The 14073-nt window shown below is 37.9% G+C and overlaps 1 protein-coding gene across 2 annotated transcripts in view; it reads right to left on the reverse strand.

Moving 5' to 3' along the window:
* Positions 1 to 14073, reverse strand: part of RSPO2 (R-spondin 2) — a 129675-nt gene that overhangs the window by 55795 nt on the left and 59807 nt on the right. Inside the window, exon 2 of one of the 2 annotated variants that reach the window (XM_032223305.1) lies at positions 1846 to 2034. The exons of the other annotated variant lie outside the window; for it this stretch is intronic. Within the exon in view, the coding sequence (XP_032079196.1) occupies positions 1846 to 2034 (189 nt within the window). The remainder of the gene's footprint in view (positions 1 to 1845; positions 2035 to 14073) is intronic. 2 annotated transcript variants of the gene reach the window in all.

Raw genomic sequence — 14073 nt, forward strand, 5'->3', positions numbered from 1 at the left:
GTTTCAAATCTGCAAATATGTGATGGATCTAACATGCTTTTGACTCTCTTGAGTTTTAGAAAAGGTATTTCTAAATTGATGTCTGAAGGAACAGGAAGGTAAATAGATTTCTCATTTCTGTTCTCAAAAAGTAATTCACATTTGAATTGGTGGTACACTTCATTAGTACAGAGATTTTTTTATTATTATTATTTAAAGGATATTTTTATAGTTAAAACTGAGGTTAACCCTCACTTGTTTCGCCTTCCAGAAACCAAGCCACTTCAGAACTGAGTAACAAGATACCGAGATGTAATCAATCTACTGTAACTGATTTTATAAATATAAATTTAGATAGTATTTGGATATTTTATTTTAAACTAACAAGATTCTGGTGTTTACAGTTGGTAAAAGGTGTCTCCATGGGTTTTACCCTACTAGCCGTAATCAACTTTAGAGGGTTGTGGCCATCTCCATTTTCAAGCCAAAGAACCAGTGTTGTCTAGAGACATTTCTACTGTCATGTGGCCAGCATGACATCATGCCACAGCACAAAGCATATGGTGAAACATAGAATGCTATTACCTTCCTTCATGCTCATATGGGTCTATCATTTACAGAGTTATCTTAGCCTAACATTTTAAAGTCGCTATCAAGCTTTAGCCAATTTCTAGTGTAAATAAGAAACATCCAGAAATAGAAAATGCCAACAGTGTTTTATGCTCAGATACTTTAATAATTATATTTAGCATTCAAACCTTAATTTTTCCTAATAGTGAACTGAAGTTGGAAACCCAAGGAACCAGGAAGAGGTTAAATCTAAAATAAGCTACTAACCATTTAAATATGTTACAGACAATCCCTAACATACAAGCACAATTAGGACTGGAATTTCAGTTGTAAAAGTCGATTAAGATGCAATTTTACTATTTGTTTTATCATTAAGTGAATCAAACAATTGTTATTTGAATCCAGCTTCCCAATGGGTGTTTTTGCCAGAAATTGGCAAAAAAAAGTTGCAAATTACAGCCACATGACTGCAGGAGTATAAACGAGAGCCAGTTGCCAAGCCCCTGAATTGCAATCATGTGATATGGGGGAGGGGGGGAGGTGTAATGCAATGACCAAAACTGCAAGTAAGTCATAAGTCACTTTTCCAAGGCTGTCATAAGAGTCGTAAATCAAGGACTACCTTTACATGAAGTTACATGGTGAAATCAATGGGAGTTATGCTAATACTATTACTTTCAGAGATTTGCTTTGAAAATTCTGCAAATACAAGATTGCACGATCTAATTAAATCAAAGTTGAAAATTATTTCCTTGGGTTCATTCCACTAGCTATTAGACAACCCAATTTATCATTGGTTTTCCTTTATAGTATACTAAAATTATCTATGGATTTTCTTGCATAACCTCTCCATTTCAGGTGACTTCAATCATTCGTCTCTGACTTTACTCCCCCCCCACCCAAAAAAAATTCTCACTTTTCCAAGGAAATCAGTAAAAGTAACAAGAGGAGCATCCATATGCCAGGGGAGCAGGGGTATTTCAAAAATTAATACACCAAAATCCACATAAATCAAAATTATCTAAAACAGAATTACAGAAGTTTCTAAAAGTAAGAAAGGGGAGGAAATGCAATAGCAGATTAAAACAAAACAAGTATATTGGTTTTGCGCAAGGAATAGAAAAATATATCAATTTATACATTGTGTCATATGACATAATTGGAGATTCTCTAAGAATCATATAATGTGTTGTAATAATTTACCAAAGTTTCAGTTTTACGCATTCAATCATTTTCAAAATGAAGTCATAAGTGAGTGAATTTCAGACTTCAAAACATTAAGCAGAGAAAACTTACTTGAACATCTGTTCATGTCTGGGGCACGAAGACCATAGTACCCCAATGGGCAGGAATTCAAGCATTCCCCATATTGTCTCATTTCTTCTCTTCGTAGAAAGAAGAACAACTTATGTTGACATCTGATGCATCCATTATCTTTTGAGCAAAACAAACAACCTTTGCAAATTGGATTCGGCCCATAGTTTGCTATGTTTTTTTTTCAGAGAGAGAAAAGGGAGGGGAAGAAAAATGATAATATTAAAGCATAATATTAACCATGTAAAGAATAATCATACAGCATCATTCATGTTTTGTTTACGACAAACAACTAAAGAAAAATTGAGTAGACAGGGTGCATTTATTATTAAATATTTTATAAAAAATTATTTCATTGTTTTAATATAACATAAAAGCAACACATTGGAAATGGGTATTTAGGCTGTCGGAGCCAAGTTCCTGTTCAATTAAAGCATCCACAACAAAATTTGATTGATGGAATTATTTTGTTAAATCCTTCTTGCAGAATAAGTAGAAATATTATTCCCATGATGGATTTGTTAAGATACCAAATTATTAGCCTTTTCTGTAGCAACCTTCTTATATTTGGCTTGTGTTCAACTATTGCTCCAAGGTGTTTTTTTTTTTCTACATACAGAAGTCAAATGCCCCAATTCTTGATCTGTGCATTTGATTTCCAATTCCCTTGCACAGGTCATTCTCCTCCCTGCTACTAAATTTCTTTCTCTTAAAACTTAACACAACTCTCTTGTTTTCAATTTTATTTTCATAAAATTATGAGCTATCGTGGTATCCTCTAAACACTGGCTAACCATTTCTTCTACTTTTCATTCAAGTCATTAATAAAAATGTCCAAAAGTATAAAGCATTTCTATAAGCCGGTCACTATAAATTTTCACATACAACTAAGCCCACTTTTAACTTGCTTTGCTACAATAAAAAGTGTGTGTGTGTGTGTGTGTGTGTGTGTGTGTGTGTGTGTGTGTGTTTGTAAACAGACGCACAAATAAAACATTTCTACCAAACATATACTATGAAAAGCTATGCTGAGGTCAGGGTGCAGTTGATTTATTAAATATTAAAATAACAGTACAAATACAGGAGTAATAATCCAAATGCAAAAAATCTTCAAATGAACCCTTTAAATATAGTAAAAAAAATTATAGCCAGCAGGAGCAATCATTAATGAACTTTGACTCCTCCCACACACCCATATAAAGACAGACAGACAGACACACGTCCATGCATTTTTCCTTTGTTTCCTAATCATTTCCAGAAAGAATAAAATCTTATCCATAACATTAGAATGGATTTTAATTTGTCCACTGCATCCAAAACCCATTAAATATCGACCTTTCTGGGATTTAAACAAATAAAAGTTAAGCGTCAACCCATACCCAAATCCCTGAAACAGTCAAATGCTGGAAATTGAGAATGGACTGCTCTATTTAAAGTCTTCAAATTATATCACAAGAATGGACAGAAGACAGATCAAGAATCAACTCAGCGAACTTCAAGCAATCTGGTTAGGTCTCCAATTATATTATTTAAGAAAAGAAAGGGTACATTCACTCCTGTGACCACTATTAAACAGAGCAGTGAAATGTAACAATCTTGGGAGGAAATCCTGTTAGATCCAGTATTTGTCAATCTTTGAACATTGCTCTTAATTATCGCTCCTTCAGGTTCAAGAGATGGGAAAGATACAACTGAAAATTATTTGAAGCTACATTTATACTTCATCTTAATTTTTTAACTTAGCAATAGCAATAGCAGTTAGACTTATATACCGCTTCATAGGGCTTTCAGCCCTCTCTAAGCGGTTTACAGAGTCAGCATATTGCCCCCACAGTCTGGGTCCTCATTTCACCCACCTTGGAAGGATGGAAGGCTGAGTCAACCTTGAGCCGGTGAGATTTGAACCGCCGAACTGCAGATAGCAGTCAGCTGAAGTGGCCTGCAGTACTGCACTCTAACCACTGTGCCACCTCTGCTCTTCCTTTGCCATCCTTTGGGCTCAATTCTAAGAAAACTAGTTACTTGGTTAAAAAATGTTGAAGGTCAGATTTGATGCTCTTGATTTGTTTTGCCCTGAAATGGGCTGGTCCTAAATTCTAAGGACTGTCCTGCCTTCAGAGGACACACTCGATTAGTGTCAAACTTGATAAAAGTTGGTCATAATCTTCCTTTTGTTGGAATGTAACTCAGGAGTTGCAACATCAACTCCCATAGTTTTGTTGTGAATTATTTTTGATGAATGTCACACTATCAACTAGATTCTTAATATAAGTCTGTGATGCTTGCTGTATGCTAACACATATATGTTCTTCTTGGTTATAATAACCAGTGTTTGATAGCTCTTTATAAAGATATAAATAAGGGCCATGGTGGCTCAGTTGCTAAGACAATGAGCTTGTTGATCAGTCGGCAGTTCAGCAGTTCGAATCCCTAGCCCCACTTAATGGAGTGAGCTCCCGTTACTTGTCCCAGATTCTTCCCACCTAGCAGTTCAAAAGCATGTAAAAATGCAAGTAGAAAAATAGGGACCACCTTTGGTAGGAAGGTAACAGCATTCCGTGCACTGTCGGCATTTAGACATACTGGCCACATGATCACGGAGATGTCTTCGGATAGCACTGGTTCTTCGGCTTTGAAACGGAGATGAGCACCACCCCCTCGAGTCAGGAACAACTAGCACATATGTGTGAGGGGAACCTTTACCTTTACCTTACCTTTAAGATATAAATAAGGGTATGGGCTATGGGAATAGGCTAAGATATTACACTGGAAGGAAACGTCTACACCTGAAATACAGTATTGGATTACAGAGCCATGTTGAATTCATCTTTTTCCAGCAAAGAGGCAAAGACAAAGACTTTGCTCAAAGGTTTTGGAATTGTCTGTTTATAAAACATAATTTCCAGACCTGTTCTTTCTTTTGTAACATAATTTCCAGACCTTTTCTTTCTTTTTTCCATGTTTTAATTGTTATGTTTATCCATGTTGAGCTTGCGTCGATCCCTTCTTGCAGTTGTATTTCTACCTCTCTTTTGTTCGTTAGTCAAATAAAACAAACTTCTTAGATTGATGGTTCAGAAAACACATCGTTCCCGCCTCTTGGAAAAGGAACCAATCAGGAAACAACACTACAAATTTGCTACTAAGCCATCTTATGAATCAATATCTCATAACCACACCCGGCAGATATTATACCACAATGAATTAATCACTCTTACAAACTCCTTTATTATTTGATTGTGTGATCCAAAATGTTATTAATTCAAGCAGCCTGCCTTTCTGTACAGTTTATTTTGGTTCAACTCATCTCTTTAGCGAACACAGGTTCAACTACACCACTCTGGTTTTATAGGCAAGCCTTTCCTGCTATCACATTTTGATTATTATACTTTCTACATGAAACTACGGGTTCTGTCGATGAATATGAACCTTTTCTTAAAGACATCATGGCCAATTCTGGGCTGGAGATTACCTTAGATGTAATCTGCTTATACGTTCTACTATCAGCCTAGTCCAGGGGTGGCAATCTTAAACACTCAAAGAGCCACAAAAGTGCTAACCAGAAGCCCCCTATTCAATTCTGGAGCCAACCAGAAGTACATCAAGTCACCGTAGAGTCTCCTCCTAGCACAGCATCCTTTTTCCTCTACCTGTCCTAACTGAAAGCCCTATCAATTATGGAGCCGACCGACAACAGGGAGCCACAGCAGAGGGATGAAAGAGCCACATGCAGCTCCAGAGCCACAAGTTGCTGACCCTTGGCCTAGTCTACTTATTTACTTACCTGCTTACCTACCTACTTACTCTTTTTTAAAGCAGGAGGAGGTAATATAGCAATAGCACTTAGACTTATGTATCACTCCATAGCATTTTACAGCACTCTCTAAATCAGAGATGTCAAACTCACATCGTCACGACAGCATCACGTGACATATCGGAACTTTTTTTCCCCTTTCACTAAACCAGGCGTGGGTGTGACCAGTGCATGACGCATCTGGCCCACAGGCCGGGAGCTTGACAGCCCTGCTCTAAATGGTTTACAATGTCAGCATATTGCCCCCAAAAATATGTGTCCTCATTTTACTCACCTTGCAAGGATAGAAAGGCTGTATCAACTTTGAGTTGGTTAGGATGAAACTCCTGGCTGTGGGCAGAGTTAGCTACAATATTGCATTCCAACCACTGTGCCACTGCAGCTATCTCGCGTATAGGCATCACATAGTTTCATAGTTTCCATTCTACAGAACAGGGAGCTTTCTACATTTCTACTTCTAATGACTTATCCAAAATGGATCATTTAGAAATACATTTGCTGATTAAATGAATAATGATTGCCATGGTGAATGGTATATAAAATTAGAGGACCAGATGTACCTAATTTTATGTTGTTGAATAATTAAAAAGCATCTGGCATCTCTGAGATTATCAATCCAATGGACTGGTGATTATGCCAATTTTGTTTTCTTTCATTTTCTCATTTTTTTGAACCTGCCAAATTTGAGTGATATGCCTTCAGTATTGTCTTTTTATAAAACCTTGCACTACAATTTGCATGCAGCTTGGTGCCTAACTCTCTAAAACAATGTTGCCTATAAATATAACTTTGCATATGATTAAGAAAAAATGAATTTATTTATACCTCATTTTCATGAATGTTTGGATTTTGTCCAGATTTTGATCCAGTTCATGTTTTGCAGTGCTACTTGCTAATGATATCACAAACCTGAGACAAATGCACATCGTTAATAATGCACTAAATTGGTTTGTATATTTTTAATCCATGCATAAACCAGACAAAATTGGCATTGAGCTGCTCCAAATATCTAACTAGTACTAGGTTAGCAAAGCTGTATCTTAACATTATTAACATACTTGTATGTTACATATGAAAATACATTTATGTACAAAATCAAATCTAAAGGTAAGATGCTTTCTAGAATACTGCTCATTTGTTTATTTATTTTTTTGTAGGTCTGAGTTTGGGGCAAGACAGAGAATACAAATTATGTCTATTTTAACCCAGAAACACTTGCCTTTAATTAATGAAGTTTTTGACTAAGCAAGACAGGTGGAGGGGAAAAAAGCAGATATCTCTCATCGACTAGGAAATACGCATTATCCTAGATTATTAAAGCAATGGAAAAAACCATGGATTTTCTCAATATGATTTTCACAATTATCCTATCAAGATGCCTTTTCCCATACCTGCTCCATTTGGGGGGAAAGGAAAGCTAGTAGAGTCCCAATGGGAGTGGGCAGCATACAAATTTCATTAAACTAAACTAGTATTTCTGCACTCCCCCCCCTTTTTAAATTCGTTCTTGGTTCAAAGTATTTCCCATTATCAAAGTCAGATTGATGGAAATCACTTTGAAACTCCCATCCTTTTCACCCCAAGTGTAATTATTATTGCTTTGAAGCTAAATGTTGTGAATCTATAATGTATGTGCTTCCCCCCACCCCCGCCCTTTGGAACCATCTTTCTTTTGAACTCCTCCTTACTTCTCTAGCAACAGCCCTTAAGAGGGTAAGTACAGAATGAGAATAGTCTATAATTACTAAGAAAAGGGAAGGGAAACCCCTTGAGATATTAAACACCCCCCTCCCCCCCCCAAAAAAAGTGTCCTTGAGAACATATGCTATTTACACTTCACAGTTCAGTCCAAACACTCAAGACTCAAAAGGTTCAAAATTTGAAAAACATGGGCTTTTCAGTACAGACAAGCTGTTTTCTAAGCACCTATTTCCTAAAGGAAACAAGGGTCATGTGAACTTTTATTTATACTTTCCTAAAAATGGAACACTCCATAAGTCTTAAAATCTCCTACGTTTCATTGCCAGCAATTGACAAAGCAAAATTGCTTTTGCTTTTCAAAGTTGTTTGAAACTGGAGGCACAATGAAAAATCAGATAACTTCCTTCGATGAAGGCATCATTTTCTAAACTTTCTTTAATGCACCAACAATAATATGCAGGTGGTCCTCAATTTACAACCATTCATTTAGTGACCATCCGAAGCCACAACAGCACTGAAAAAAGTAACTTATGACCGATTTTCACACTAACAGCCATTGCAGAATGCCCTTTGTCATGTAATCAGAGTTTGACACCCGTAGTGTAGACTTATATACCATGGGTGTCAGTGTGTGTGTGACTCAGTGGTGGCTCAGTGGTTAGAACACAGTACTGCAGGCTACTTCTGCTGATTGCTGACTGACTGCAATTTGGCAGATCGAATCTCACCAGGCTCAAGGTTGGCTCAGCCTTCTATTCTTCTGAGGTCAGCAAAATGAGGATCCAGATTGTTGGGGGCAATAAGATAACTCTGTAAACCTCTTAGGGAGGGCTGTAAAGCACTGCAAGGTGGTATATAAGTCTAAGTGCTATTGCTATTATAAACAGTTTCAGATCTCCATTAAAGGTAGATATGACTCTAATAACCAGTGTGGATTTGTGCAGACATTTCAAATCTATGTTTAAAGGATATTCTAAATCTTACAGCCTCTGAGATAGATCCAGGGTTTTATTTTAAAAAAAAAACAGGTGGAAAAAATATTAGATATTTTTAAAAAAACTGATCTCAAACATTCTTTATATTGAGTGAGAACATCTGGCATAGAAATGGAAAACTATCTAATTTTTTTGGCTCTTTCATTGCATTAATGTTACATTTCAGTATTTAAAAAAAAATATTCCTGCAAACACCTGGTTCTAGGGGGAAAATTCTGCAAATGGCTGAGCTGGAGGAATTATTCAGAAGAGTTTTTAAGCACTTTTTTCCCTTTTCCCTCCAACTAAAGACAACCAAATTTTATAAACTAGAATTGGACTGCATTGTCACAGAAATACATCCATTTCAACAGCACATTGTGTTTTCTGGGAAATGCCAAACTGTTTTCCAAATTTGGGAGGACTATAGGCATGAACAACAGATGGAAGAGTATGTTGACACGATTCAAAACAAGAGATTAAAAATGACTATGATGGGAAAGACAATTGCGCATTTATTAAAATTCCTGTATTAAATAAACAAGAAGAAAAACACATTTGGAAGCCAGAATAGTAGATAAGATCACAAAAGCACACTGAGCACTAGGATGGGGGTTGCTTGTTTTACATTATTACATTATTATACATTATGCAGACTGCAAACGATGCTACTGTTTATTGCAGAAAATTTAATTATACACAGTGCAAGGTATACAACCATCAGAGGGAATACAAATTGCCCTTTTTTCTCCCCTCCAATGACTCCATCCTATTTGTACAATTTTATGATTTGTACAAGGGACTCTGTGGTTCAGTGCCTAAGACGCTGAGCTGGTCACTCAGAAAGGTCGGAAGTTTGGCGGTTTGAGTCCCTAGCGCTGCGTAACAGAGTGAGCCCCCGTTGCTTGTCCTACTTCTGCCAACCTAGCAGTTCGAAAGTATGTGAAAATGCAAGTAGAAAAATAGGGACCACCTTTGGTGGGAAGGTTCTGTGCACCTTTGGCGTTTAGTCATGCTGGCCACCTGACCACGGAGAAGTCTTCAGACAGCGCTGACTCTTTGGCTTTGAAATGGAGATGAGCACAGCCCCCTAGAGTCGGGAATGATTAGCACATACTGTATGTGCAAGGAGAACCTTTACCTTTACTTTTTTATAATTCATACTTTATTAAATTGCAGTTTACAGTGTTCTAAAATTACATTAAATAACCCAATCTGCCCCCTCCCACACTATGTACACTAGAAAGATTTTTGTTTCAATATTTTCTAACTTTTCAGTTGGTATTAGCAATAGCACTTAGATTTATATACCACTTTACATCCCTCTCTAAGTGGTTTATAGAGTCAGCATGTTGCCCCCAACAATTTGGATCCTCATTTTACCCACCTTGGAAGGATGAAAGGCTTGAGCCTGGTGAGATTTGAACTGCCAAATTGCAAGCCGCTTAGCAGCCAGCAGAAGTAGCCTGTAGTACTGCACTCTAACCACTGCACCACTGTGGTTCATTAGCACTCCTATCCCTATATCTCTAATTATGATGATAGTCCCACCAGCAGTCTCTCCTTCCTCAATGAGCTCCACGCTTTTCAAGAAAACATGTCTCTTTATCTTTTGAAGAATAAATAATTTAATCAAACAACCTTTTTTTTTTAAGTGAGGTAATGACGGGCAACTGACTACTCAAAACGATGCTCTGAATATTTTTTCCGCAAAGATCTTCATCTGCCAGTTTACACACTGTAAGTATCTTTGAGTCTGATCTTCACTTAAGATCTTTTTTTTTCTTTCATCATTGTGTAAGGAAGCTTTGCGTAAGGAAGCTCTGCAGACTGAACTAGTTTTCCTGGATCTCTAGAAAGAGGTAAAATACAGGCTTTACAACTCACAATTGAGTCATGCATAATTCTGTTTACTGGTCTTACAGTGTCAGAGTGGACTCAATTGCACACAATGAACTACCAATGATGTAATTGCCTGTAATAAATAGCATATTCCATGTTACATGCAGGGGTGGGTTCCTGCCAGTTCTAACCTCTTCTATAGAAGAGGTTCCACAAATCTACAGTGCCGTTTAGAACCGGTTCCTGCTCCCTACCCCCTTGATGTGCTCGTCCGCACATCAAGATGAAGACCGAGAGGAGGAATTCTGGGAGTTGAAGTCCACAAGTCTTAAAGCTATCAAGTTTGAACATCCTTGGGGTTTTTTCCTAAAGGGTTAGGGGTGCAAGGGTCTTGTAACTTGACAGCTTTAAGACTTGCGTGCTTCAATGCCAGAGTTCCTGAGCCAACATGATTGGAGAAGGAATGCTGGGAGTTGAAGTCCACAAGTCTTAAAGCTGTCAGGTTTGAACACCCCTGGGGGTTTTTTTTCTAAAGGGTTAGGGGTGCAAGGATCTTGTAACTTGACAGTTTTAAGACTTGCGTGCTTCAAATGCCAGAGTTTCTGAGCCAACATTTTGGTTGCTAAGCAAGAGCGTTGTTAAGTGAGTTTCACCACATTTTACAAGTTGGCCATGCCCACCCAGTCACATGACTGTCAAGCCACCCCTACCCGGTCACATGGCTGGCAAGCCACTCCCACAAAGCAGGCCACACTTATGGAAGAGGTTCTAAAAAATTTTTGAAACCCATCACTGGTTTCATTTCACGTGTCGCTACAGCCCTGGGAAAAATGCTGGTAGCCATCATAACTCTTACTCAATCTTCCACCATCTTCCAAGTGCTTACAGATGGAACATGACGCAATGCATAAAATATAAGCTTAACTTAATATCACAAATAAATTATGACTTATCTTTGTAAGGGAACTACAATTTGCTCATGATCCCATATGTTTCCCATGTAATGCAGCTGGCTGTCAAAACTCATATCTTCCACCTTTGAAGAACACATGAACACACACTATTTATCATGAATAGTGCAAGAATCATTGTAGCTTGGCCTATTAGAAACCAGAATGGAAAGAGTGGGAGAGATCTATTGGGTGTCAAAGCCAAAGTACTTGACAGCCATTGGGTAAGAGGTAGAGCAGTTCAAGGGCTTGTATCCTTTTTCCCATATTTTGGGGAAGCAAAAAAGGGGGGGCCGGAAAGAGATCTTATTTTATGCTTGGATAGTGCATGATTCGCAGAATAAATATACAGGGGAGGGAAGGAAGTGGTGAAATCATAATTTTTCCAATATTTCTGGATGCTGTAATAAATGCAGGCTGACTCCCATCAGGCCCAATCTGTGTTTACAGCAATAGGACAACTGCGTGTAAGAGTCTATGGAGGTTCTTGGTCATCCAGGTCATGGTTATCCCAAAGAGGCTTTTTCAACTGGACGTTCTTTGTTTTTCCTTGAAAATGTTTCACTTCTCATCAAAAGAAGCTTCTTCAGTTCTGACTGAATGGTGTGTTGAATGTTAGGATTTATACTCCTTGCAGTCATCTGGTCATTAGCACTACTCTCTCAGAGTCATTGGGGCCACTTGGAGGTTTATCTGAGCTCTCAGATCCAGTTCCAAGAAGGTCCCACACCCATTTGCATTATTCAGGTGACAAAGAGAGTCCAGTTGCCTCTTGAAAAAGCACCTTTGGGACAGCATGTAAGAATTTACCCCTGCAACAACAAACAACAATGTCAGCAACACTATCACTCCTTCCACAAGCCTTCCTGAGCCCTACTGTATGATAGCAATGTGTTAGAGAAGAGCACTTTATGAAACCAGCCTGCAAAAGAGAAGAAGACCAGATAATTCAGCACTGAGTTAAGCTTAATTGCTACTAATGGGAAGGAACATCTTGATTGCAGCTGCTCAGGAACAGATAGGTTCTGCCTATTTTAAGAATGACAACAAAACACATTGCACTGCAGTTCTTTCAGATCTAAAGCTGTGCTTTAAAGCTATGCATCAACCTTCCCCAAACTGGTGCCTTCCAGATGCAGGGAACACCATCTCTCATCATCCTCGGCCAACAGTCTTGTGCGATGGGCAGAGCAGGCATCTTCGACGAACACATCTGGAAAGCACTAACTTAGTGATGGCTGATTATAGATCACACAAAGATTCCCAAGGGCCTGGTTTCTCAATTCTAGTCAGCATTAGTTATTTTGACCAACAATTTATGGCATTTCACAGGTCAACAGATGATTTACTGTACACACACACACACACACACACATCCCACACTTCATACCCCACAGAAGAATATAGCTATTTGTGCAGTCTATTATTCTCCAGATAAGTTCTTTCAACATGTGGCAAACTCTGCTTTGATGTGTCTGCCACCAGAAGATGTATCCTATTCCAATTGAAATTTCAAAAGAAAACTTCAGCTGCAAAGGGTGTCAATATTATACACTTAATTGAGTATTGAGTGTCATTGATGTACTGGAAGCCTCATTTGTTTTGTCTCTTGTTATGCATCCAACGTATTTCTTTTTTCATTGCTTCTAAAATAATACTAACAATAGCAACTATTATATTACAATATTTTTATTCATTAAAGAATAATATGATACAAAGAACAAACCAAAGAAATACCCAATGTTCTTTGTAAATTCCCAGAATCTAGGAATAATCCAATCAATGTCTAAAGACATAAATATTGGGGGCAGGGTGTAAATCTTCAATAGCCAAAATATTTAGCTCTTGTTAAAAAAAATATTTCATCTGTTTTTTATTCTTCTTAACAGACCAATAACTATAAGTAAGAGCTTTCCCATAATTTACCCCCTTCAATAGTTATATCTCTCTAGTTTGTCATTTTTTTCTCTCACTCTTTTTCCTTGATTTTGCTACCCCTGGATAGTGTCTCATCTACCAAATTTACTTTCAAATTTTGTTATATCAGGTATGCGGTGTTCTGTTTATGATCACTCAGGAAACTTGGAAATCACATTCTTTAAACATTTTTTTTTCATTTCTATAGCTACTCCAATAGAAGCTAAGTCTCATTTCTGATCCTTATAATTTTAAGAAAATACAGATGAAACTCAAAAAATTAGAATATCATGCAAAAGTTCATTTATTTCAGTAATGCAACTTAAAAGGTGAAACTAATATATGACATAAGACTCATTACATGCAAAGCAAGATAGTTCAAGCCATGATTTGTCATAATTGTGATGATTATGGCTTACTGCTCATGAAAACCCCAAATTCACAATCTCAGAAAATTAGAATATTACATGCAATCAATAAAATGAGGATTGTACATAGAACAATATCAGACCTCTGAAAAGTATAAGCATGCATATGTACTCAGTACTTGGTTTGGGCCCTTTTGGCAGCAATTACTGCCTCAATGCGGTGTGGCATGGAAGCTATCAGCCTGTGGCACTGCTGAGGTCTTATGGAAGACCAGGATGCTTCAATAGAGGCCTTCAGCTCTTCTACATCATTCGGTCTCATGTCTCTCATCTTTCTCTTGGCAATGTCCCATAAATTCTCTATGGGGTTCAGGTCAGGCGAGTTTGCTAGTCAATCAAGCACAGTAATCCCACAGTCATTGAACCAGGTTTTGGTCCTTTTGGCAGTGTGGGCAGATGCCAAGTCCTGCTGGAAAATGAAGTCAGCGTCCCCATGAAGCTTGTCTGCAGAAGGAAGCATGAACTTCTCCAAAATCTCCTGGTAGACGGCTGCATTGACCCTGGACTTAATGAAGCACAGTGGACCAACACCAGCAGATGACATGGCTTGCAATGTGTGCCTCTCCATTCTTCCTCCATAATCT

This window comes from Thamnophis elegans, chromosome 8, assembly GCF_009769535.1.
Source record: "Thamnophis elegans isolate rThaEle1 chromosome 8, rThaEle1.pri, whole genome shotgun sequence".
Lineage (NCBI taxonomy): Eukaryota > Metazoa > Chordata > Lepidosauria > Squamata > Colubridae > Thamnophis > Thamnophis elegans.